The sequence below is a fragment of the Phycodurus eques genome, chromosome 11 (assembly GCF_024500275.1).
Source record: "Phycodurus eques isolate BA_2022a chromosome 11, UOR_Pequ_1.1, whole genome shotgun sequence".
In the NCBI taxonomy this organism is placed as follows: domain Eukaryota; kingdom Metazoa; phylum Chordata; class Actinopteri; order Syngnathiformes; family Syngnathidae; genus Phycodurus; species Phycodurus eques.
The window spans coordinates 9,882,457-9,906,614 of NC_084535.1; the positions used below are offsets into that span (position 1 = coordinate 9,882,457).

At 41.3% G+C, this 24,158-nt stretch overlaps 2 protein-coding genes across 3 annotated transcripts in view; one reads left to right on the forward strand and one right to left on the reverse strand.

The window, feature by feature from the left end:
* Nucleotides 1-992: 992 nt before the first annotated feature.
* Nucleotides 993-13,029, reverse strand: rtkn2 (rhotekin 2). The gene is made up of 12 exons (XM_061690886.1): nucleotides 12,862-13,029; nucleotides 11,778-11,974; nucleotides 11,581-11,627; nucleotides 11,405-11,458; nucleotides 11,200-11,317; nucleotides 9,970-10,170; nucleotides 9,518-9,612; nucleotides 9,140-9,246; nucleotides 8,435-8,566; nucleotides 7,700-7,868; nucleotides 6,357-6,464; nucleotides 993-3,198 (listed from the first exon to the last, which is right to left on the reverse strand). Exons 1-12 carry the CDS (start codon nucleotides 13,006-13,008, stop codon nucleotides 2,609-2,611), a joined length of 1,965 nt encoding a protein of 654 aa, XP_061546870.1. The 5' UTR covers nucleotides 13,009-13,029; the 3' UTR covers nucleotides 993-2,608.
* Nucleotides 13,030-13,776: 747 nt separating this feature from the next.
* The window catches only part of cep170aa (centrosomal protein 170Aa), a 36,158-nt gene continuing 25,776 nt past the window's right edge, over nucleotides 13,777-24,158 (forward strand). For both annotated transcript variants that reach the window (XM_061689609.1, XM_061689610.1), the window contains exon 1: nucleotides 13,777-14,127. In XM_061689609.1, the coding sequence (XP_061545593.1) occupies nucleotides 13,942-14,127 (186 nt within the window). In that variant the 5' untranslated portion in view covers nucleotides 13,777-13,941. The remainder of the gene's footprint in view (nucleotides 14,128-24,158) is intronic.

Genomic DNA, 24,158 nt, shown 5'->3' on the forward strand with positions numbered 1-24,158 from the left:
ACTGTTTTTCATTAAATCAAGATTTATTTATTTTTTTGTCTTTGTAAAAAGTACAACTTCATTCTAAGAAAAAAATTTACTTTTTCTTGTAAAATTAGAATTAACCTCTCCAAAATACATTTTTCTAATAGAAAAAAATATCACTTTTATCTCATAAGATTAAGATTTTATTCTCTGAAAAATAATGTGTCCTTGAAAAATCCACGCACATAAAAATTACCATTGTATTCTCAGAAAAATACGACTACCTGTATTCTTAATTTTATTTTCGGAAAAAGTTTTTAAAAATATTTTTTTCTCATAAAATAACTTATTCTCTGAGACTTTTTTTTAAACCCTTACTCTCGTGACATTACATCTTTATTCTCTGACAAGCATTGCCTTATTGCAATATTTCCCATATTATCAGGAGCCCCACCCACACCCCTCTAACCCTAATCTATGTCAGCATGTTGTTTAATTGAGCTGGTTGCTGATCTTGGCGCAGACACACGCACAGGGCTTGTAAGGGGCCCACAAAAGCCTTATTCAATGATGCTTCGCAGCCCTTTTTTTTTTTTTTTATTATTGGCTGCGCGGTGCAATCACGCCGGCCATCCTGCTTGCTTGAAAAAGCGAAGTCACTCCATAGGCAGACCTCGGGGGCATGAAAGTCACATTTGCGCCGGCCCGCAGCAAGAAGGCCTCACAAAGTCGTCACGCTAAGCGGAACAAGTCCACCAGGAACGTCTGTGTGGATCAATTCCGAAGGCTTCTTGTGTTCTTTTCGTGCCGCACGATTGATGAGCGTTCAGCATTTTGGTGCATCTTGTGCAGCTGCACTTGGATCTGTGATGCAATAGTTGATAGACGGGATATAACGGCAGCCTTCTTTGGATGGAAATGCTCACATTTTTTTCGGGACATATCACATTAGAAAAGTACTTTTTAATGTTATCTGCTACCCACAACTCTCATTCATAATCTGTCCCTGAAGTCAAACACAATTCGTTCCAAAACGCTGATTTCCAAACCTTCTTGGTTGACATCATGGAAATATGGCAGGGTCAAACTGTGGCCATCATAAAACCTTTATTAACTGTACAGCCAATGTTTTAAGTCACATTTTTAACATTCATTACTATATCATAAATGTGTAAAAATGGGTCAGACGATTCTACAATACAGCTAAAATACAATAAAACCACTACGTGCTGTTTAAGTAATTGTATGCTCAACTTTGCAGCTGCTGGGTGAATTCATTCATGTATGAAACTGTACAGGCAATGTTTTGAAACGCTGAAGCATCATGTAAGTGTCAAAAACGTTAATCCCAACTAGGTATAGTATGTCATCAATTGCTAAATGTTGCATCTGCTGGGTAAATTAATTTGCATATGAAACTGTACGGGCAACATTTAACAATGTTAAAACAATAACAACAAAAACAAACATTCAGTCTGAACACAACATTGGGGGTGAACCAGAAACGAGCACCGATACTCTTCAGAGGTACACCGTCGGTACTCGCCAAATTTCTCTGACTGCGCGCACCGATAGCACATCATTCAGGGTGGGGTACACCTTGGACACCATGTTTTACTGTTCTGCCGGCGTTTAACAATCAGCTGAAAACTGCCTCTACAACTGTTGCTCTCCTTTCCCACGTGCAAGAGCATTACAGTAAGCATACTGTAAACAGCATTTATTTTATTTTTTTTAATATATTTTTTAAAAATGTGATAGTGGTTGGAATGCGAGACAAATCGTTGGTCTCTGGTGTGCTTCCACCCAACTGTGATGCAACAGCGGGGTTAATTCAAATGACGACCACCCTCACACTGCGATTTCTCGTCCGCAACATGATCAGCTAGGCTGTCTGAAGATCCAGAGCTACTTTCAAGGACTACAGAGGTGTCAACCGTACAGCTCACGGGCAAGAACTGGCCCATCAGGGGGTCCAATCCGGCCCACAGGGACAGAGAAAACATTGCTATTTTTCCAATATAAAACTATTGTTACGAATTTTGTCCACTGGAGGCCACTTGCCACTTAAATGACTTTCTGGAATTGTCTGCTATGCAGGATATGACACCTGACATTGATGCACTAGTGAAGGCTCAAAGAAGAAAGTTTCAGGAGCAAAGTAAGACTGCTTCAGATTATTTGCTGGGCCACCTTTGCACTGTGAAGAATACACTTCTGTTAAAATGAATACATACTGCAGAAATATTGCAGACACTGGATATCGCAAAATGTTGAAGTTTAATAGAGGTTGGTTTGGTGGAACCTTTTTTTTTTTTTCATGCACTGCCACAATTGACATATTTTGATGTATACATTTACAAGGTAGGCAGATAACAGCATGTGTTCTTAATTTTAAAAAAAACAATTCTATTTTTCTCTTTTTTTAAAAATGAAATGTGGTCCTGGCTTGAGCACAAACGTTTTGCCCAAGACTACTTCGAGTGGTGGCATCTTCATGCTACGCTAAGCTAACTAGTTTCACGTCGAATGTGAAGTGTGTCCTAGCCGTTATCGAATTCACAGTAGAAAATGTCAAACGACCACAAAATGTCCTCCTGGGGGCCCGATCGACAGAGTAATCTGTATTAATTACAATTCAGTGTTACATGTTGGCTTTGAAGTTCATCCTCTCTCTGAACGATTTCCTCAGATTGCTCCTCGGTGCGGCAACTTCGCCGACTTCGACCTGAGCGAGCGGGGCGTTCTTGCGGCCCAGCGCCGGAGCTCCGCCCCCTCCGTATTTGTTGTTGTGCTGCAGCTGCTGGATGATGGCGGAGAATTTGGCGTCCAGGGACGGTCTTCCCGTTTTGGATTTCGGCCGCGAAGTGTTTTCCTTCTCCGAATGAGAGAGAGGCGGAGGACGAGGAGGCCTGCCAGGGCGAGGAGGAGGAGGAGGAGCAGCGTAGGGGCTCGTGGGAGGAAGCGGGGCACGCCGTTTCTTGCCGCTGTTGGGCGTGGAGCTGGAGCAGGGCCTGGGGCTCGGACACGGGGTGCAGATTTGACTCTGGGACAGAACATTAGTAGTCGTCGGCGTCTTCTGCAGTACAAACGATTGGGAACCATCAAACAGAGTCGACCAATTAGGAAGCACCCTCGCCTCCTCGTGGCCAATCAGGAAGCAGCCGTCGGTCTCCTCGATCTTGCTGTGGATGATGTCGGTGATGCTTTCGAACTTGCCCGGAGAATTGATACCTGCGAGGGCAACATACAGTGGTGCCTTGAGATACAAGTTTAATTGGTTCCGTGAATAAATAAATTGAAACATTAAAAAGGCTATAATATTGTCCTTTGTAGAAACAGTCATATGATAATTAAATAGAACGCAAATAATTTAACAGTTTGTCCATCACGAATTCATCGCGGCTTTTTCTGGCACGTGCGACTTGGCCACCAGGGGGCAGTATAATACAATCATGCATACAAACGAATAGTTGCACAACTACTGCAAGGGACTTCAGTAAACTGCTGTAATATTAGTCGTTTTTTGCAGAGGATAAAGAATATATGCCTGTGTGTCTACGTGCGTTCGTGCGGCATTTGTTGTTCAAATATCTGTTGCTTAAAGCAAATATCGATGCTATTCTTTCTGGTTAATGGTGTTTTGCATCACGTGTTAGCATTAAGCTAGGCAGGCAGGAAGGCAAAGAACCAGCATTAAACAACTTGAAGACTTATTCTGAAGAATTTTTTTTACAATCTGCCAAGCTACTGCTTTTTGTGACGCGAGTCCACAGTCAATTTTTACTTACAAGTGAGAGCCAAAAATTGGCCCAAAGTTGGCTCTTATCTCCAAAACTTGTAAGTATCACTCGTATCTCAAGGCACTAAATATATGGCAATTTGCATATTTGCGGCTTTTTGGGGGAACCTCAGCTATTCCTTGTTTCTGTGCTCAGGCCAAAGCGAGTTAAGTATTAATTTGGCACAATCCGGTGTAATGTTGGTGGTGGTGTTAGGTTTAATTCATTGATAGTGTTTTTTCCGTCTGTGTTTGAGATTTGTCAAGCAGTTTTGTCTTCCGTTGTGCACCATCATAAGTGAAAGTATGTTTCTGCGTAATCTATTTTGTCTGTATCTCTTGCGAACTCCTCCTACAGCTTTCATCCGATGCGCTTCAAACTTGGTGTGTATCATCTCAAGTTAAAAGTTATGAAAAGCTTTTTAATCCGACGAACTATATGACGGGGGCGGGCCTTCAAACTTTTCATTCCACATTGTGCCACAAAACCGAAAATGCCTAAACTTCATCAAAGTCTCATTTGTTCTACGTTTCACCGAGAGCTACAAAAACCGTCTCACACCTCTATCGACCCCAGACGTACAAAAACCCCAAAGACACGTATACCCTAAACCCAACAGGAAGTGACCTGCGACTTTGGAATCGTAAGGTTCGCCCTTTTCCGAAGGTTGCTGATGCAGTTCCTCAAAGAGCCATTCGTAGTACGTCACACCTACACCTACCAAACTAGGCAGGTACGTGTATTACCCCGACTTGTACAAACCGATACACTAAGCTCAACAGAAACGGACCTATGACCTTTTAAAGGTCATTTCCCAACCATCATTGCAGCGTTGAGCTTATGGATGTCCTTCGATGTTGAGTTGCTCTTGCCTGGTGATTTAAAAGGACGGCAAAAGGAGCGTTTCAGATGACAGATAAAAGGAGCATTTAAACTTGAACGCAAGCTCAAGTCAGGGACGTCTGTGTGCGGAGCGCCTGGCCGTGAGTTGCGGTCGATAGCGGCTCTTGAATGAATGCGCGTTCTGTTTCCGCTCGCGGAAAGTGTTGCGGAGATGTGCGCAAGAAGGATAGCGGAGTACGAGGACGAACTTTTGGGGGACGAAAGCAGGAGAGCGAGCCGCAACGTCAAGAACTGTGTGCTGTTTTCATTTTACAGCCTCTCATTCATGCTACTCAGAGCTGGTTAGTTCATTTCTCTCTCACTCGTTTAGGAAATACTCTCCGTTTTGAACAGCATTACTGTCTTTATTTACAGGCACTGTGCGATGTTAGGTCACAGTCTTTGATGTTCAAAATGTTCAATTGAATCTATCAGGCAGACGACAAAAAGAGGAACAAGGCTGCAGCGGCCTGTTCAATGAACAGGTTTTTGTGATTGTTCACCAATATAAATCATTTGAAAACATTTTCCACCATTAATGTGACCTAGAATTTGTAACTTTTGAAAAGCCTTTGCACTGGTCCTGCAGCAGTGGTATCAACCTATAGTCCGGGGGCCATTTGGGGGCCATCCCCCATTATTGTGTGACCTGCATTATCGCAATGTAACCTTTGAGAAGGATTTCTTTGCACTTGTCCAACAGCAGTGGTCTCCTACCTATGGCCTGGGGGCCATCCCCCATTTTTGTACGGTCCGCTTTTTCACATTATAACTTGTCACGCAGCTTTGCGCTTCTGAAAGCAGCGGTGTTCAACCTACGGCCTAGGGGCCATTTGCGGGTCGGCCTCCATTTTTGTGTGGCCCACATTTACTCAATATGGGCCATAACTTTGCATATGTCGTAAAGCGTGGTGTCCAACCTACCGCCCGGGGGCAATTTGCGGCCCTTCATCGTGCCAATACCCCAATCTTCCAGGACCTCAAACTGTAAGTACCCCAACGGGGCCGGGGTGCGAGGGCCCGATTATAGCTCCGCGCAGCTCTAGTTATTTATATTATTTTATAAATACAAGAGAAAGATGAATGGGTGGATATGACGTTCGATAGCTTTTACTATATATTTGTATAGTTAGTATATTTTTGCTGCCCAATAAAAAGCATTTGTCAAATTTATTGAGTTTTATTTCTTTTATCCAAACAAAGAAAATTATTTTTTTTGTGTGTTTTTGGGATGAGAAAATGTTTAACGTTTATTAAACTTAAATCTACATTAATTTAGGTTTATAGTGTTAATGTACACACGTTTATTCATCTTTAGTCAAATTAATTAAAAAAGTTAGGATGGGTCTTTCATATGCCAAATCTGAATGGTTAAACAAACAAACAAAACAAAACAAAAAAATCGCCAAGTATTCGTTATATTCTTCAAGTTTGGAGTACAAGTGCAATGATGCTGGCATGCTGCTATTTAAAAAAGTGAAAAGAATATTCACAAATAGAGAAAAATGTGTCTCAGAAGAAATATCCACTTTGTAGTTAGATGAGGTTTTAACAAAAGCAATAAAGTAAAAAATAAATACATTTCAAAAACCCCACAAACAAACGTGACCCACATAACACAAAAAAAAAAAATATATATATATATATATATATTTCAATTGAGTCCTATTCATTTGTAGCACTTTCTATAAAATAAACAAAGTATCCAGTTAAACACACAGTACTCACTGAGCTCGTTGTAAACAGAGTCTGCTTGCTTAGTGAGGAAGAGCGATGGTTTCCGTGGCGACGCCGCCTCGATTTCCATGAGCTGCTCGCAGCAGTGCAGCCACTGACCTGGTGGTCAACAACAACACAACACCTTGATAAGTGTTCTTTTACACAAACGGACACACACAACAGTGTGTGCATTCGGAGCATCAGCCCACCACTGTTTTTCTTTCTTTCCTTTACATCGAACACAGAGTAGCGATCTAGTCTGAATTACAAGCACGAAGAATAAAATATGATTTAAAATTAAGCCCTGTAAATTCTGAGTATATTCTCGTAAGATTATGACTTCAATAATTTAAAAAAAAAAAAAAAAAAAAAAACACCATTTATACATTAGAACATTTGATAATTTTCTGACTTTACTCTAAAAAAGATGTTGTCGTGCAATAACAATTTTATTCTCAAAAAAATAAAAATAAGATGACAATTTATATATATTTTGTTATTCCAAGACATCCTAGTTTATTTGGTAAGATAATTTTTTTTTTGGTTTCTTTTGTAATTATGACTTTATTTACAAAGATAATGTGTGAGTATTTTTTGCATGCTCTGTTTGTTAAGTGTTGCTGCTCCATGTGTGTTAAAGAAGCAGCATCTTTTTAATTACCGTAAAATCTATGCTAATTACTGTTCGCCCATCTATGGTGTTTTACATTATGCTAGCATTAAGCTAGCAAACTTTCGTTAGACGAAATTATATGGTTTGAACATGTTGGTGTTTAAATGAGTCACTGACGGTGTCGTGGTACACTCGCCTGACTTTGGTGCGGGCAGCGTGGGTTCAGTTCCCACTCAGTGACGGTGTGAATGCGGGTGCGAATGGTTGTCCGTGTCTATATGCGCGCTGCGACTGACTGGCGACCAGTTCAGGGTGTAGTCCGCCTTTCGCCCAAAGTCTGCTGGGATAGGCTCCAGCGCCCCGCGACCCTAACCAGGATAAGCGGTGTTGAAAATGGATGGATGGTGTTTAAATATACAATGCTCAATTCTCTTTTGTTGTACATGTCCGTTTTACGGTACACTTCAACAGAGTAAAAATAAACCGCTTTAAGCAAACAAAATCTTATTTTAGAACCGCGTGAGTGAGTCTTTTACTTTTAATTTCCTCAAATGTTCGTGTATATGATAGGATAGTTTCCCATTTCTTGACAGACAGCGTGAGTGTGAACAGGCGCTAAGGGTGACTTTAAAAAGGGTGTTTTAATACGCCAAAGTGTGGTTAAAGCATGTGGGAGGAGAAAAAAAAAAAAACTACAGAACGTATCCCCCACGATTAACAGGAATCACTTTAAACTCACTCTGATCATAGAGGTGCTGCTGCAGCGCTTCCTGCCACTGGTCCAGCTCCTCCCTGGTGTCTGCTGTAAAGACCTCGGTCTGGGTTCCCTCTGGCGAAGGGTTGATGATGGACAGACTCTTGGACTTCCTTCCTCCCGACTCCTTTTCAATCACTTGGATGCGGGTGTCCTGAAGTAACAACTTCAATAACTGACGTGCTCTTTCCCAAGAAATAGTCGATGAGTGACAAAGAGCCAAAAGGACACTTTAGTTTCATCGAAGCCACTTGCGTACATGAATTTTTTGAAGAACCGCAAACACATCTCTTACAGCCCTCTCATGACAATACACTGTGTTCCATCTGGTTTTTGCAAAGTTTTATGATATCCAGACTTTGAAAAGCCTTGAATGAGCTGGATAAAAGTCAGTATGCTGTTAAAAGTTAATGTTCATGTTCTGGATCAAAGAAAAGAGTAATAACGCTCCATGACTCCAACGCTAGATGAATAATGGCTCATTGTGGGAGGCAAATGTTCAATAATAATAGGAAACAGGTGCAAGTCCTTCAAGCACTGCAAAGTAAATCAACATTGAATGCGTTTTATTAATCTCCAATTAAGTGTCCCCACCCGCTAGAGCGTGCCGCTTTCGTGGCAATGTGGCATTGTCATTTTTAATCAACAAGCTCACGCGAGCGTGAAATGAAAACGAGCGTGTCCGATGTGAAGGTGACCGCGCGGGCCGAGTCGTCCCACCTTGCTGACTGGCAGGCGGAGCGCCGGCCGCACTTTGGCATCAATCTCCTCCGGGCTGAAGTAGCACGACAAGGTGGCGGCGCTCAGGATGCAGTAGAGGCTGCAGCGGCGCTCCGGGCCTTCCACACTTTGCTGGGGAGACACGGTGGAAGAACCGAACATGACAACTGGCTTTTGAAGCCAGAAGGCTGTAGTTCAAGACATTCAAATCTAACCGCTTCAAATTCTTCATTAGTTCAAGAAAAAAAAGGACAACTTAGAGTTGTGATATTGGTTACAAAGCAAATGATTATTATTAGTATTAGCGTGAGATTGTGTACTAATATTTTTATTTTCTTTTTTATAAAAAAAGAAAACTAGTGCGGTATCTTGCGACTGTAGTATGGTACAATTCAACATGTTTTCTTAATGAAAATATTGTATGATATCTTGTCAAGAAAAATACTGTGGTACATCATAACGTTCAAACATTTTTTCTTAAAAATGTTTTTCAATGAAGAATATAGTAACATTCAACTTAAAAAGAAAAAAAATGAAAAAATAAACAAATCAATTGTAGTGTTATAGCTTGTAACGTTTACCATATCAACATGATGCGGGTGTGTTTAAATCTATTTGTAGAACACACAGCAGATCAATTAAACAAGACTTTGGGTTAACCTAGCCCCAAACTCTGGCTTAGAAGACAAATAGAGTCGATGTTACCTTCCGGTTGAGGTTACCGGCCATCCCGCTTTGCGTCATACACGCAGGCCGGGCCACCAAGCGGCAACACAGGTTGCCGTAAAGCGGAAGCCACGACGACCAATCAGCTGAGAGGAAGGAAAGGTGGCAAAACTGTCAATTTTAAACATCAACATATGAAAATCAACAAAAAGATAACTTCAATATAAAGAAGCAGCGCTTTCTATCCACCGGGCACGACTTCTCCATGAAGTTGTGTTTCACCAGCCAACCTGCAACATTCATAATCTCGGCTGCACACATACAGTAACACGAAGTATACATTATATGTATATACCTGTATGACGAAAAGAAAGAGAAATTTGTCTCTAAACTGTCGGATACGTTTTGCTTTCTTACAATGTTGGAGCACGACCAGTGAGTGGGATTGAAAGCTGCCTTCAGCCTCGGGGAGTCTCATGGTGGAGTAGGCCAGGAGGTTGTACTTGGCTCCTCTGGGACAACAACAAACACAGAACGGAACAGTTTAAGTGCAGGGTGACTAATGGGTCAATGATACCCAATAAATAGCATGCAGTGTGCTATTGACTTCAAATGAGTTCATATAAGACACCTCTCCCTATTGTCATTTTATTTGTTTTATTTTTGGGGGGGGACAAAGCCCCCTTTTCATTACACCAAACAAATGTTGAAGCCATATTCCAACAGTCGCTTGGTATCATTTGTTTAAAAACCTGTCCAGCGAGCCAACATCACAATGCGCGCACTGTGTCGCTGGCTTGGTGGATTTCACACACAAAATACAAAACAAAAAACACAACAGCGCTGTATTACTGTAACACAATACATACGCGGGCACCGGGTTATACTGCAGGAACGTGTCAGGATCGGGAGTATCCAGCAGAGGGCAGAGCTTCTTCCCGGCCGTCTTCCCGAAGGAATTCCGGAGCTTCTTGGCCAGCTTCTTTGGCGTCTTGACCAAGGTGAGCTCCTCCTCCACGGCGCAGCTCCACAGCGCCACCCGCAGCTTAAACCCGGGAACTGCATCTGTACTGCAAAGGGGGATCATCATGGCTATTACTACCACGGAAATATGGAAAAATAAGATTGATACACATTTTTGAACATTTGGAAATATTACGTGTTAAATAATATGGCTAATTAAACATTCGAAAATGATAAAGAAACTACATTTAAATTTAAATAAAATAGGAACAGAGCTACAAAATATAATAAAATTGTAAACAAATGGCAAATACATTCTAAAAGAAAATAGATGCACAAATGAAACACATATCAGAAATTACTAGTAAAATGGGTTAAAAAATATAAAGCTTGATATTAAAACATACTTTTAAAAGTCTGTCATCTTTAAGGTAAATTAAAATAAAAAAATAAAAAAGATCTCCAGGGCAGTGGTTCTCAAACGTTTGTTTTTACACCAAGTGACACCTCAAAAACGACTTTCTTCTCCAAGTACAAACATCATGACCAAGGTTAAAAGATAGTAGCATAGTAAGCCTTAGTGTTCATCAAAAAAACAAGACAGATTGTAGTCCTAAAAAGTATATTTAATATTATTGTAAGCCACTGTAACATAATGCACAGTTTGAACATTACCAATGCGCTTAAATATAGGAAAATAAAATTGTACTTTAAATTATTCTATTAAAATGTATTGCACATAAGTTAAAAATAAATGTATGGTAAACAACCAGTTCTCAAAGATCAAATGCATTGTATTGAAGTTCAATACAACTGAACTGTACTTGAAAACTATGGCACACTGCTGTTACTTTGAATCACTGCTCTATGGCCGTGTCTCCCAACCTTTATTGAACCCAGAAATATTTTACATTAGAAAAATCTCACGACACACCACCAAACATAAATGTCACAAAATGTATAAATACTGAAATACGGATGATCTCAATTTACTCACAAATGCACTGAGTGTTAAATCTGGGCCCGCTGAGTTGAATACAACGCGATTTTTCTCTTGTTTGAATTGCAACTGCTGGCATAGCGACTGACAAGTAGCATCTATTCATATGTAGCGTGAGCACACAACAAGTACTTACAAGATGGTCACTTCGTCGAAGCAGACGTCCGTGATGGATCGGTCCACCACCGCCATCTTGGTGTCAAACACCTGGCAGTCCATCTGCATCACGCAGAAGATGGCCACCCGCCGCGAGCCTACAGCGAAAAAACAGTGTTAGCACGGAAAGCTCAGAATAAAAAAAATATAAAGTAGGAACGACAGGCAAATGAGGCAAAACTCACTTCCTCGGTTGTTAAAGTGATCCTGATCCTTCCACATCAATGGAATACGAAGTCCTACAACAGAGAGAATAGTCGATTTACAAAATAACCCTCGGATAAATGACTTCAGTGGCTCGTCTTTGGTTATTTTTCAGTTCAGAGTTATCCGGACAAAAAGAAATGGGAAGTGAACTCACCAGACAGCGCAATCGTTCCTCTACATGGCACACGCTCCTCCGAATGCCTGCAAACACTGAGACTAAGAGCCCGAGCAAGAATTCGGAGCACTAATAAAGACCCATAATTCATTGCATTTTTACGTATTTAAGTGGATTTTGGGGGGCGTTCCGTTCCGTAACTGTGTGTTTGTAGTGATAACAAGCATAGCCGGTACCTGCTGACTCCTGTCACAACGTGCTCCTCGTGCATCTTCTCCATGTGACCGGTGTATGCCTTGATCCTGGCGTTGCAGGTCAGCAGGTTCTTGGAGGCGTTGAGGATCTGTTCTCTCTTACTGCAGGCCAGCAGCAGCTTGTAGGCGCCTTCTCGCATTCGCACCTCAAAGTCCAGCTTCTCTTGAATGCTGGTGCTCTTGCAGGGAAATGTTTTACAATTATTAACGGGAAAAGATCAAGTTTGGCTTCTTTGGATGCTGTTATGTGCTTTTCTAATGGTTTCATAGTCTCGTGTGGCTTGATGAGGTCACCAAAATATGAAAAACTGCTCTCAGTGCAGTTGTACAGCATGCATAATGTAAATAGTACTGTGATGTACAAATATACGTCAAAGTATAATTATGGCAAATGTAACCATGTACTATGTTGTATTTCTTTCTTTGTCAATTTTACATTGGCCAATTTGTAAGATCATTTATTTTGTAGCACAAGTGAATGAGATAAAGCAGAATCAAGGTGTGCCAAGTGGTGTTATAAAAGTTATTCAGAGGTTGTTCCTTGACACTTTAAGTTCAAATCAGAGAAATACGGTGGCCGAGACAGCTCAACGGCAAAGCAAACGCGTTCAACAGAAGGACCTGAATTAAACTGCTTCTACTTTGAAACGTTCACATTGAAGTAAAATCTCATTCGGTACAATTGCAAGCCTCGGACGTTGTTTAATGGTATTCAGTTTAATACAAAGAAATGTGTCAGTGTTTCAATTTTGGCCGTGTCGAAGGCAACGGTGACTGTACAAAGTTCGGAATTCAAAAAGGCGAACAACAACAATGGTGGTGGTGGATTTGTGACGTGAGCCCCCTTTGAAGTCTCAATGCCATTGCCCAAATGCGTGTCATTGTTCGGGAGTTATTTGAGCACAATACCATTTTATGTCATAGCTGTGCTCTAACTAAATATTGGCTGGGGCCTTTTTTTTTTGGTCGCTTGTTTCCTTGTACTTTGGATCCAATCGGGCGTCAGCCAAGGAGTCAACAATCTGACTCGACGCTAGTCACATCAGGAAATAAACAATATTCTTACCTCTGTTTGCTGGAATAATTCACTCTGTCGTATTTTCTTCCTTTTAATCTCCATGGCCACCGCGGAAGTGGCCGACATGACGAGGCTGGCGCTTGTGTTTGGTTTGGGATTTTGAACGTCCCGCTGGTCGTCCGTGTTGTTTTTCATTCGCTGCTCGGAGAGCACGAGCACATTCCTACTCCCAACTTCAAATGCAAGGGGGTGTTCGATTTGATTTGCATTGTCAACCGGGGTTTCGGTAACACGTAAACTAAAGGTACCTTGCTCATTATTTAATAACAATAACGGCGTTAATGTTGTATTTTGATTATTGATGTTATCTATTGATAGTTAAATGCAAATATGTTCACGTTCTTATATTTATATATTGGATTTTTTGTTTATGTTTTCTGCAGTCCTCCTGACCAACAGCGTATGGAAATAAAAACAGGGAACAATGTGTCAGTACTTTCTTCAAACCGTATAAAACGAAATATCTTAAAAACATGCGTTGAATTTGAGACAGTTCGTGCAATCAACGCACCCCGCCCATCTGCCGGCGCGTTTAGGTGAGTACACCAAGTAGCTTTACGCTGACAATAGTCAAGCAAACGTCCTTACGTCATCGTGAAAGAAAACAGACGTGATTTGAGTTTCACTTTTTGAATTGTTGCTCATTTGAAACACACAATGGCACAATTTTTTTTTTTAAATCATGTCGTATAAATTGGCATGTAAATAATATAATTTTTGGTTGAAAAGTACTGATATGTTTTCCGCTGTTATTTGATCTGGTTTTCTGTTGTTCTTGAATGTGATACTTGAGGAAAGGAGAAACCCCAAGTGTGGCATCCCAGTCGGAGATGCAGTTCTGCAGCTGAGGGGATTTGAGAAGTGACCAATGCGAGCAGGAAACCCGCCCACTCGGTTCAAGCTGACGGAACTTCTGCTTGAGTTGGAAGCACCCACGGCTGGAAGTGTCGACGCAGGCGCTTGCTGAGGATGGGGGGAAAGTTGTGTCAAGCGAAACGTAACACACAGGAAACCACAAGGAGTTATTTTCACAACTAAGCACACGGCCGAGGAACAACATGGGACGCGATGACTGGATCCTTTGTGCTGTTGCGCTTAGATCGCTTTTATTTTGAAACACCACATCCGGAATCTTTCTCAAAATGTGTTGACATCTCCTGGTCGCCCTCTGTGGCCGCTGCCGGCTCGCCAGCGAGGAGCAACCGCGAGTGGAAAACGAGGAGGCCGGATACAGACGTGACTGCGGCAGCGACGGTAGGGCTGGGCTCCGCTCTCACGCACAAACACACGGGACAGCAAGCCACACATCATTCAGCAAAACGCCTCACCTTTATTCATTGTGTAGAAAAAACAACAACAACAACGACATCCATTTGTGAGGGGTAGTGGTCGAGCATTGAGGCGCACGTGAAGTTTACCGTAGCGAAAATGAGGAGACAAGACAAGGAAAGTCGCCTCGCTGATGCTCATCTATTGACCAATTTAGCCGTGGCACTTACCGCGTTATGCGTTTTTAAAACAAGAAATCACGGCAAATGCAGACTTGAAATTGTGCTGGGAAAATAACACCGAGGCCAGTGCGATGGCCGCACCATTGTGACGACGGGCAAGGCAGCCTTGAAAGCGTCGCCTGCGCCTCTCGCAACTCTTCACATCTCCGTCGCGCGCACATCCGCGATTTGCCGGCTCAAGTCTGATCGAGCCACAAAGGTCGGTCACATCGCGCAGGCTTGGTGGGAACGGGAATGGACACGCGATAGCATCTAATTGCCTTCAAAAATGTCACATATTGTATTATAATAGGTAGCTGCTGTATGATCCCTCCTCCTCCTCCTCCTCTTCTTCTGTAGGACGGGGGCCTCGGTTTTCATGGAGCAGATGTAGCTGGCCTCCATTGCACCCGCTCCTCTTTGTGCTCATATTTGCTGTCACTATCCTCCAAACAGCAACACGATGTGCTCTTTTATTTATGTATTTTTTCATTCAATTTATTTTTTTTTTTAATGAAATTGTGATACAGTCACAAGCGTTTGGGTTGTACTATCGTGCCTTTGGCAAGTGAACACACCCCGAGTTACATTGTTTTCTAAATACTTTAAAACAAAACAAAAAGAAAGAAAGAAAAAGAGCTGCACTTTTGATTGAATCGCAGCATTTTAAGTCTTTTTGGGTAGGAGTGATTGTCTAGATTCGGCAATATTCCCCCCAAAGCTCGAAATTTGTAAGATTACCTGCACAGGTCATCCCAATGATTTTTCTTTAGATTTAGGTCTGGGCTCTGGCCGGGTCATCTCAAAACTTGATTTTCATCCTGGTGCCGTTGTTGTTTTCTTGATTCTTGGTGTCACATTCACGCTTGATCTTCCAGAAGACAATCTTGAGGATTTGCGTCCAAAACAGACCATGCTTTTTATTTTCTTTTTTTACCAAATTGATTGAAGTGCACAGTTCCAGTAGAAGAAAGCCCGATGCATAGTGTGGCTATGGTGTTCCTTGTTGTTTCCTTACAATGGAAGAAGATCCAAACCCAGGAAAATTAGCCCCAAAATGGGAAAATCTGGGGAAATGATCGCACTTGTAGACACTTTAAATGGTTTTAAATTACTTGACGACTCTACATCACTTGGACAATTGTCATTGTATCAGCTTAACCACATCACTGGTATCCTTCCATTGCTCAGTGACTCTCCATACTTGTATTTTTTTTTTTTTTTTGTCAGATTGGCTGTTTGTTGTTATACTAGAGTGACTCCAACTACCGGAGACAAATTCCGTGTGTGTTTTAACATACTTGGCTGATCAAGATGATTCGGATTCTAAAATGTATTGTAGTATGAGCAAACCCATGATGTAGCCCATATATTTACAATTTTAAAGCAGGTAAATAAATAGATTTGCTTGTTAAACTGCCGGGAGCACTCTCCTTTCCTTCTTCCGCTGTCGTTTCCCCCATTTTGTCCATTGATTCGATGCATTCATCTCGTACTGGGCCAAAATGTTTTCGCAGAGCTTTACGTTGCACAATGCACACCACTGAGTCCTCCTCCTCAGCTGCAAGATTTTTTTTGGGCATCAAGCCATAGAATGTTAAGATAATGCCATGCAGTCCAGCTTTCCCTCTTTCTCCCTCCCTTTTCCATTTTTTTCCTCTTCCTGTCCTCTCTGCAAATGTGGCCTGTGGTGGGCTTGGTGGCTCTGACGGGCGGTAGCTTAGAATTATTATTTTTATTTTTATTTTTTACTATGTCAGTATCACAGTCATTGCATCTTGGGCGTGGAAATCTGATCTCAGACCAGTGTATGTGATGGCTCAAAAGACCACTTTTGTTTATTGTTAAAGTAGCTTCGAATCCTGTGCATTGGTTATAACAGCAATTTTTGACTTCCACAAAAACAAAATGTTTTCTGTCTCTAGTTGAGGACTTTGTTGTTGTGTGACCTGCCTGCAGCCATTGTGTATGAAAGGAAGTTTAGGAAGTGACTTCTGTTTTCTTCTCTGATTATGATGATGCAAGGTTTTTTTTTTTTAATTATTACATTACATTACATTACCCCCGAAGTTGAGCACAATATGATCTGTGATGCTGATTGTTATTCTGATTTCAAATTTCCCCATAGTAAATTAAGTTAAGTGACTTAATTTGTGGCAAACTGTTTCAATCATAACAGCTTTATTAACTGTACAGGCAATGTTTTAAGTCACTTAACACCCAGACAATTGTAAAAAGAAGCCCATTCCTGTCAGATAAAACTAAAATAAAGTCAAACTACACCCCGTTCAATACAGTACAGTACATATAAAAACTCTACACACCCCTGTTCGAATGCCAGGTTTCTATGGGGATTTGAACAATTGTGTAAATACTTTTTGTATTCAATGTTTAAGTAATTGTATACTCAACACTGCCTCTCTTTAGTTGATTTTGCAGTGGACCCTTGCCATTCATGGGGTACAGGGACTGGGCCGGACTGTGAATAGCGAAAATATGCAGATAATTGAGGGCCAATATAATTGCATTGATTTTTTAAAATAATAATTATTATTTATTTTTTGAAACCTAAAATTATTGAATAAGCGGCGATAAAGCATCACCAATTGTTTTTGGGGTTGATCCCCCCCCCCCCCCCCCCCCCCAGAAAAGAAACAAAATAATTCAAAAAATAGGGAAAGATTTTTGTAAAAAAACAAAACAAAAAAATCGTTGAGTAGATGAATCTGCGGGTGGTCCACTTGGGGTCCACTGTATAGCCAGACCCGTTGCTGTGTCCTGTAGCAATAGGTTCAATATCTGGTTGTATGTTTACTATCACACTTTTACATATTTCCCACCACTGATACACATCACAAAAAAAACATCCTCACTTAGCTGAAGTCTCACACACGATGACGGTTTGGAGTTCCATGTTTATGTTTGGCTTTTTGAGGAATATCTTTCCTGAAACATTTCCATTGACTTTGGAGGCTTCCTCTGTATATGGTAATGTAATTTTACCTGAGGTATAACGGATGTTGATGAATTTCTTCTTGGCTAAAAATAGCGGCAGAGACTCTCACTTCTGCCCCCGTAGAAATGTTAAAGAAGGTCATCAGCATTTTGCTGTCACAACTCTACAGGGGGTTTTCCACAATTGTATTGAATTGGAACATCAGCAGTGTAAAATACTGTGACCTCCCTTGTTATGGAACATCTTGGGCGTTTCACCACTTATTTTTCCTCCATTTAACTCCATGAAAAAAAATAACACACAAGTGACCCTCACATCTGTTTCGGGGTGTGACGCACTCCCGTCCTACTTTCTGTTATTTTGCGCTTCAGATATTGATCGACTCATATTTGTGCAACAGATCTGGTTCTATTCAGATTACGTTGTTATGAAAATGTTGGCGTTGTCCCGCAGTGCGAGAGGGCAGAGTTCCCCATTTTCTTGGTCCGCTGCTGAGTTTTTGTGCCGGTACAGCGTGAACTTTGAAGAAGTGATCTCATGCTCTGAAAAGAAAGTACGCTTCAGGGCATTTGCCTCATTCATTGTTTTGGTTCATTGTGTGAACGCTGTGAGAGATAAGCATTGCCATTTCTGTTGTTGTTGTTCAAAAATATCAGATAGCAGCAATATTGCTCAATCAGTGAGCAAATTATGCAGCTTTTTAAGACTCTTATTCTTTTTCTCAGCCCCAAACACTTCACACATCAGACAGTAAAAGCATGGAATGGATTGTATTTTCACTCTTGCAGGCAACACCTTTATGAAACTTGTCAATTAGTGTAGCAGATCCATGCATGGAAATTCTGAACATTTTCAGAAATAGGCAGCTCACAAAAGATTTACTTGCGTAATTTCACACTTTATGGGTGAGCAGGCACTCTGGAGACCCAACTATTTGTAAACAAGTTATTGATAAGTCTACTTCCCATAATATCTCTTGATTCCAGTGCAGTACTCAGAGGGTGGATGATTGCAGGTGTTGTCTCTGTGTGACGTCATGGAAAGTGGTGACTTTTTATCTCAATTTTGAGGCAACCATTTTGTAAACGGCTACATTTGTCGACCATTCATTCGAACTCATCTCATCAGTAAAGAGCTCGTTGGCCGTGGTGAGATGCTGCACAGTTCATAATGTCCATGAGGGGGCTTATTTCAATATGTAGGTCTGTGGGTCATGAGGTGCGCGGAGGTCACTGAGCATGTGGCGCATTGTGTCTTACAGCCTGCGGTGTGTGTGTGTGTTTGTGCATACGTGTATGTCAATGTGTGTGTTTGTGTTCGCCAATAACAATGAAGCAGGGGAAACGGGTGCTGGCTAAATAGAGGTGTGTGCTTGTTTGTTCCTTTTGGCCAACTGCTCATGTACGACTGCCTTTTAATGCCATATGGTCACGTATGCGACAACCTCCCCATGATACCTATGCAAGCCACAATAATACAGACGTACATATAAACAGGTATACATACTGTATATTAGGGCTAGGCGATTATGGAAAAAGTAATGATCATGATTATTTTGATATTGAAATCATGATTAAGCTACACAATTCATTCCTTTTCAAAACTTTGTATTTAACAATGTGTGGCTTGTATTTAAATATTCAATGTGAGTACTTGTTTTTGTTGTGCGTTTCGTTTTACAGTAAACTCCAATTGGGGTGTTAATAAACAGCTTAAAGCTTGCTCGGGGAAGGCAGAAGAACATGCGACACGCTTGCTACAAGCAACACATGGTGCGTTCAGGGTGCATTTTACAACACAGGAACTTACATAAGGAGCCTGCTTCGCTGCACATTCATAATTTTTCTTCTATTCTAATGTTTTTATGATCGTTAGAAGCCAAATTGGAAAGCACGGTTAAATATCGATTAATCGCCCAGCTCTAATATACAGTATATGCATACAAGATGTTGTATACTGTCTCCTTACATAAATCTCTTCACAAAATATTTCCCACAACCGCATATTGGTTTCTCTGTGTTGACGCCAGTGTAATTCAAGGATCTGATAAACTACTGCAGCTGTCAAATATAATGAAGTACCATCAGAAAGGCAGCATCTCCTGCATTTATAATGTAACTCTCCATCAAATATCTTGTGCCTCTGACAAACGCGACAAACATAATAGCCAGCATTGTATACTGCAAGGCTCTGAAGTGGATGCACATTAGTGGATCACAGATAATTACAAGGCAATATTAAACAATCGCTAATTTAATTTCTACAAGAGTGTCCTGTATGTCATCATTGTACTACAAGGAGCCGATCCTCGTTTTGTCCACTGGAAGAGAAGCTATTGATTGTACTGATGCATTTCTTTGTGTGTATATCTCCAATAACCCCAAGGGATGACAATAGCCCCTTCTGATCCTCTGTCTCTCTGACTGACTGACCACAGATTGTTTAGTCTTTTAAAGTCTTTGTTTTGTGCTCTTCGGCGCGTGCAGCCCCTCAGGCTCTACTCTGGACTAGTCTTTTTCTGCTCTTGGAACGTTCTGGAGCTTGCAAAAGACCATTTCTTTTTCTATTGTTTCACATCTCCAATTCGATCAAAAAGCCCTCACTGATCCCGCGTTAGCGTTTTCAAGGGTATGTGGCCTTCAGTATGGGTCACCCTTAATTGCTTTTTACTAATGCCTTGAGGTTGCTTCTGTACCTTTGTTAGCATCTACTGAAGGTGAACAAAGACAGCACTTTTTAAAACCATTGAGTCCCAAATTTTGCTTCTTAGTTAACCAAAAACATGTTGGGTAAAAAAGAAGAAAAGAAAAAAAACAAATACAGAATGTTCTCTAACATTTCAGGGTTACACACCCGAGCAAAAAAAGTTACCGGGGCCACCCCTTCATACTGCCATTTAAACTGCTATATGCTATATGCCTTATTTATTTTGAGTTTTTTACTCAGTTGTTGGCAAACATTTTACACCAAGTAAGCTTCAAAAAATACTTTGCTCTCCAAATACCACCATTATGACCAACATTAAAATATAGTATTGTAGTTGGACTAAGTCCATCCATTTTCTGAGCCGCTTCTCCTCACTGGGGTCGCGGGAGTGCTGGAGCCTATCCCAGCTGTCATCGGGCAGGAGGCGGGGTACACCCTGAACTGGTTGCCAGCCAATCGCAGGGCACATACAAACAGACATCCATTCGCACTCACAGTCACACCAACGGGCAATTTAGAGTCTCCAATTAATGCATGTTTTTGGGATGTGGGAGGAAACCGGAGTGCCCGGACAAAACCCACGCAGGCACGGGGAGAACATGCAAACTCCACACAGTCGGGGCCGGGGATTGAACCCGGGTCCTCAGAACTGTGAGGCTGACGCTCTGACCGTGCCGTAGTTGGACTAAGTGTTCTTCAAAAACGAGACAGTTTTATTCATAACTATATATTTAACATCATGTACAGTTTGAACATCAACACTGCACTTGAATATAGGGGAAACACAGGTTAAATTCTGATTCAATGAGAAATGTATTGCGCATAAAAATTAAGTAAAAAACATACTTACATTTTTTTTTAAAAACAGAAAAGCGCATGTATTGTACTCTGTGTGGCAGACGTACTAACGGTTATACTCCCATGCTTCCTGGCTAATATACAATCTAAACTATATTTGTATTCTTGTTGCTGTGTAGTAGGACTGTACTGAGGTTGCATTTATGGAGCTAAATAAGGTAGTCAAATAGATAATATTAGCACAAATCTCATTGTGAATACATAAGAAACACATACTAGTTAAATATTGAATGCCCCCCTGACAAGCAAAACACAGTATTATTAGGCTTGGATATCGAGAATCGAGAACCGCGTGGAACCGGGACTAATGTGCCGGTTATCCCAGAATTGTTTAAATTTAAACATTTCGGTTCCCAGTTTCGATGCCTAGTCTACCGATCCCGAAGAAGAAGCGGCGAAAACCAGCAAAGAACGCGCACGAAGATGTGCTAGTGCCGGCGAACATAAGTGTGTTTTAACATTGTTCAAAGGAATGACGAGTCGCCTCAGCGCAACACTTGGAATACGATTATATTGTGCAAAGGAGGCTTTCACGATGTGTAGCGTCAGATGCGCTCCGAGCCTCAGCCTACACTGCGCGGAGCTTCAAATGAAGTCAACTCTCAGTCAACTGGGTGAGTGAAACAGTAAAATACGTCTATGCCAACATTGAGGCAGCTAACAAGGTAAACGGTTGGTAGCATTTTTGCACTGATGGTTTTTAGCGTTTATTTTAGTCTTCAAACCAACGTAAGAGCCAATGACACGGGGAAAAAAAGCTTAACAATTGAGCTAAAACTTCACCATAGCAACTTTACATCACAATGAATTGGTACAAAATTCACATAAACATTGTCTCACAGTATCACAAACACTAACCTTGTGCCTCATCGGTGGGTAAGGAAAGGAATCAATGTTTTATAGCATTTGGTTCCATCCATTAAAAAAAAATTAAAATAAAAATAATCACCGGTGTTATGTGAAGTTACTTTTCGTGCCAAAATGCTGTACCCTTCAAAATAAAAGGCTACAAGCTTAAAACAGGAAGTCAAGTTAAAACTTGCACATATAAACCATTTGATGTGATAAACAGTCCCAAATAACGATTTTAACAATGCTACATTTCACTTTTAGCTAAAACATTAATTAATAAATATAAAGTCAACTGGGTTAGTTCCACACGCATTGCCTTTTAGTTCATAAGTTTGATATTGATACTGATTATAAAGGACCCTGAGTCAAATGTTCATTTCCGTCTATGCTGCGGGCTGCTAAGAAAATGGATGTTCATAATTTGGACACCCTTTATCTAATCCATGCAAACTTTTTTGACCCAACCTCCTAAAAGAATCGGAATCAAAAATCGTTTGGAACCGGAATCGAAATGAGGAACCGGAATCGGCACCGGAATCGCTCAAATTCAAACGATGCCCAACCCTAAGTATCATGCTTTTAAAGGCAGAATTTTTCATTTTTACAGCTCTTGTATTGGATCCCATTAGATTGAGCATGTGTACCCAATGACGTGTCCAATGAGGGTAAATGCCCACAAGCTTCATAGCTCAGTCGTTATTATGTTTAGTCACAATATTTGTAGTTTTGAGTTCAAACGTGGCTTCATTTTGTGCTCTAGATAACCGCACCCTTATACGAGCGATGCTTTTGGCGAGTGTGAGTCGGCCTTTCTTCCTCATGAGCTGCTCCTACTCCCGCTGCCTGTTAAACTTTGTTTAGTGCGTGTATGTTATTGGTCAACTGTGTGAGTCAACTGATCACGACGCCGAGCCAAATGTTGCATAATCCGAGCATGTTGTGTGCTCAGCAGAAGCCATGCATTGGTGTCGGAAACCTATTAAGTTATTATTGTCGTGGACAAACTCCAGTGTGACAACCTTTCCGGTGCCCATTTACGTGTCTGAATTACGTTGTTTAAAAGGACACGGATTTCTAGATAAAGAGCAACGCAAATGTACTGGAGCTATCAGTGCGATTAGTCCTTATATCGAATGAACTGTACTCGTAGTTTGGAATTAAAATTAAAACCCTGTTCGTGAATGCGCATTCCCCCATTTGTTACAGTGTTGACATACACGGTTTGCCAGTCATTTTAAATTCAAAAAGCTCAACAAAGCTGAGTGTCGTCGTCCCCCCCCCTCTACAGGAAGCGCTCATTTGACTTCCTGACTCTCCAGCTCCTCCACACAAAGAATTCACAGTTATCTCAGAATAATCCCACCCTTTCACTACCCAGTGTGTATGTGCACGTTTGTGTGTGTGTGTGTGTGTGTGTGTTACAATGAGCGCTGGGGTCTTTGGGTTGGAGAATTCCTGCCAAAGGCACGAGATAACTGTTACTCTTCATTTGCCCCAGCACCACTGTTGCTGACACAGTTGCAGAAAATGGAGATGAGGCACAGCTGTACAAGAACCACTTTATTAGGTGCAGCTGCATAATCTAAAGTGGGCTAAAAATCACCAAGTGTGTTCTCCTCGTGTGTGGTGGACCCAAGATTGGCGAGGCTAGGCTAAATGTTATCTTACGTCGTAACTACATTGCCGCTGCAAAGTCTTCTCCTTGTCATTTTTATTGTGGTGAATGACGTGTGGGGTACATACAGTGAACCAGTGTTTATTGCGGGGATACCGTAACCCGCAATAGGTGAGAATCTGCAAAACAGAGATAGAGACCATATGAAAAAGTTTTTGGAAACAGTTTTATCCCTTCCACACAATTGAAACGTATTACTTTTTAAATACATAGCAAAAGTATTGACTGTAAACTCCATCCGATAGTGTCAATAAACAGGTTGATGCCTCTTTTTTCACAATTTTCCAAACTGCTGTTTGTAGTGAAGTGCGTTGTGCTGATTGAGCTTGCTGACACCATCTAGTGCTCGTATTTTCAATTTTTTGCTCACAAGTCAAAGCAAAAAAAAAAAAACCATCTGAGCGAGGGCTCGTATCTAGAAAAACTCGCAAGTCGGGTCACTCGTAGCACTGTGTCAAAAATTCCCTTCAGAAAGATGATAATTCCCAAAATCGCATTGCTCCAGCTGGGCCGTGCTTTCGTGTGTGGTTGCTCGTGAGTGAGGGGCTTGCATTAATGACACCACTCAAGACGGAACACTTCCTCCCCATCCTGCCTCCTCGACCACATTCTCGTTAACTTGGCACACTGTGGTTATTGTGTGGTCATTATGTAGACGCGGGAGGTGGCAACGGGCACGATACCACAGCGGAAATTTGTGCCCCTCATGTTTTATAATTTGAAATTCAACAGAAATGTTGTGGAAAAA

Coding starts and splice junctions, on each gene's coding strand:
- rtkn2 (XM_061690886.1), bottom strand. CDS start 13,008: ATGAAAAACAACACGGACGACCAGCGGGACGTTCAAAATCCCAAACCA. Junction 11,459..11,580: donor AGGAACGATTGCGCTGTCTG/GTGAGTTCACTT, acceptor TCTCTGTTGTAG/GACTTCGTATTCCATTGATG. Junction 11,318..11,404: donor TCACTTTAACAACCGAGGAA/GTGAGTTTTGCC, acceptor TTTTCGCTGTAG/GCTCGCGGCGGGTGGCCATC.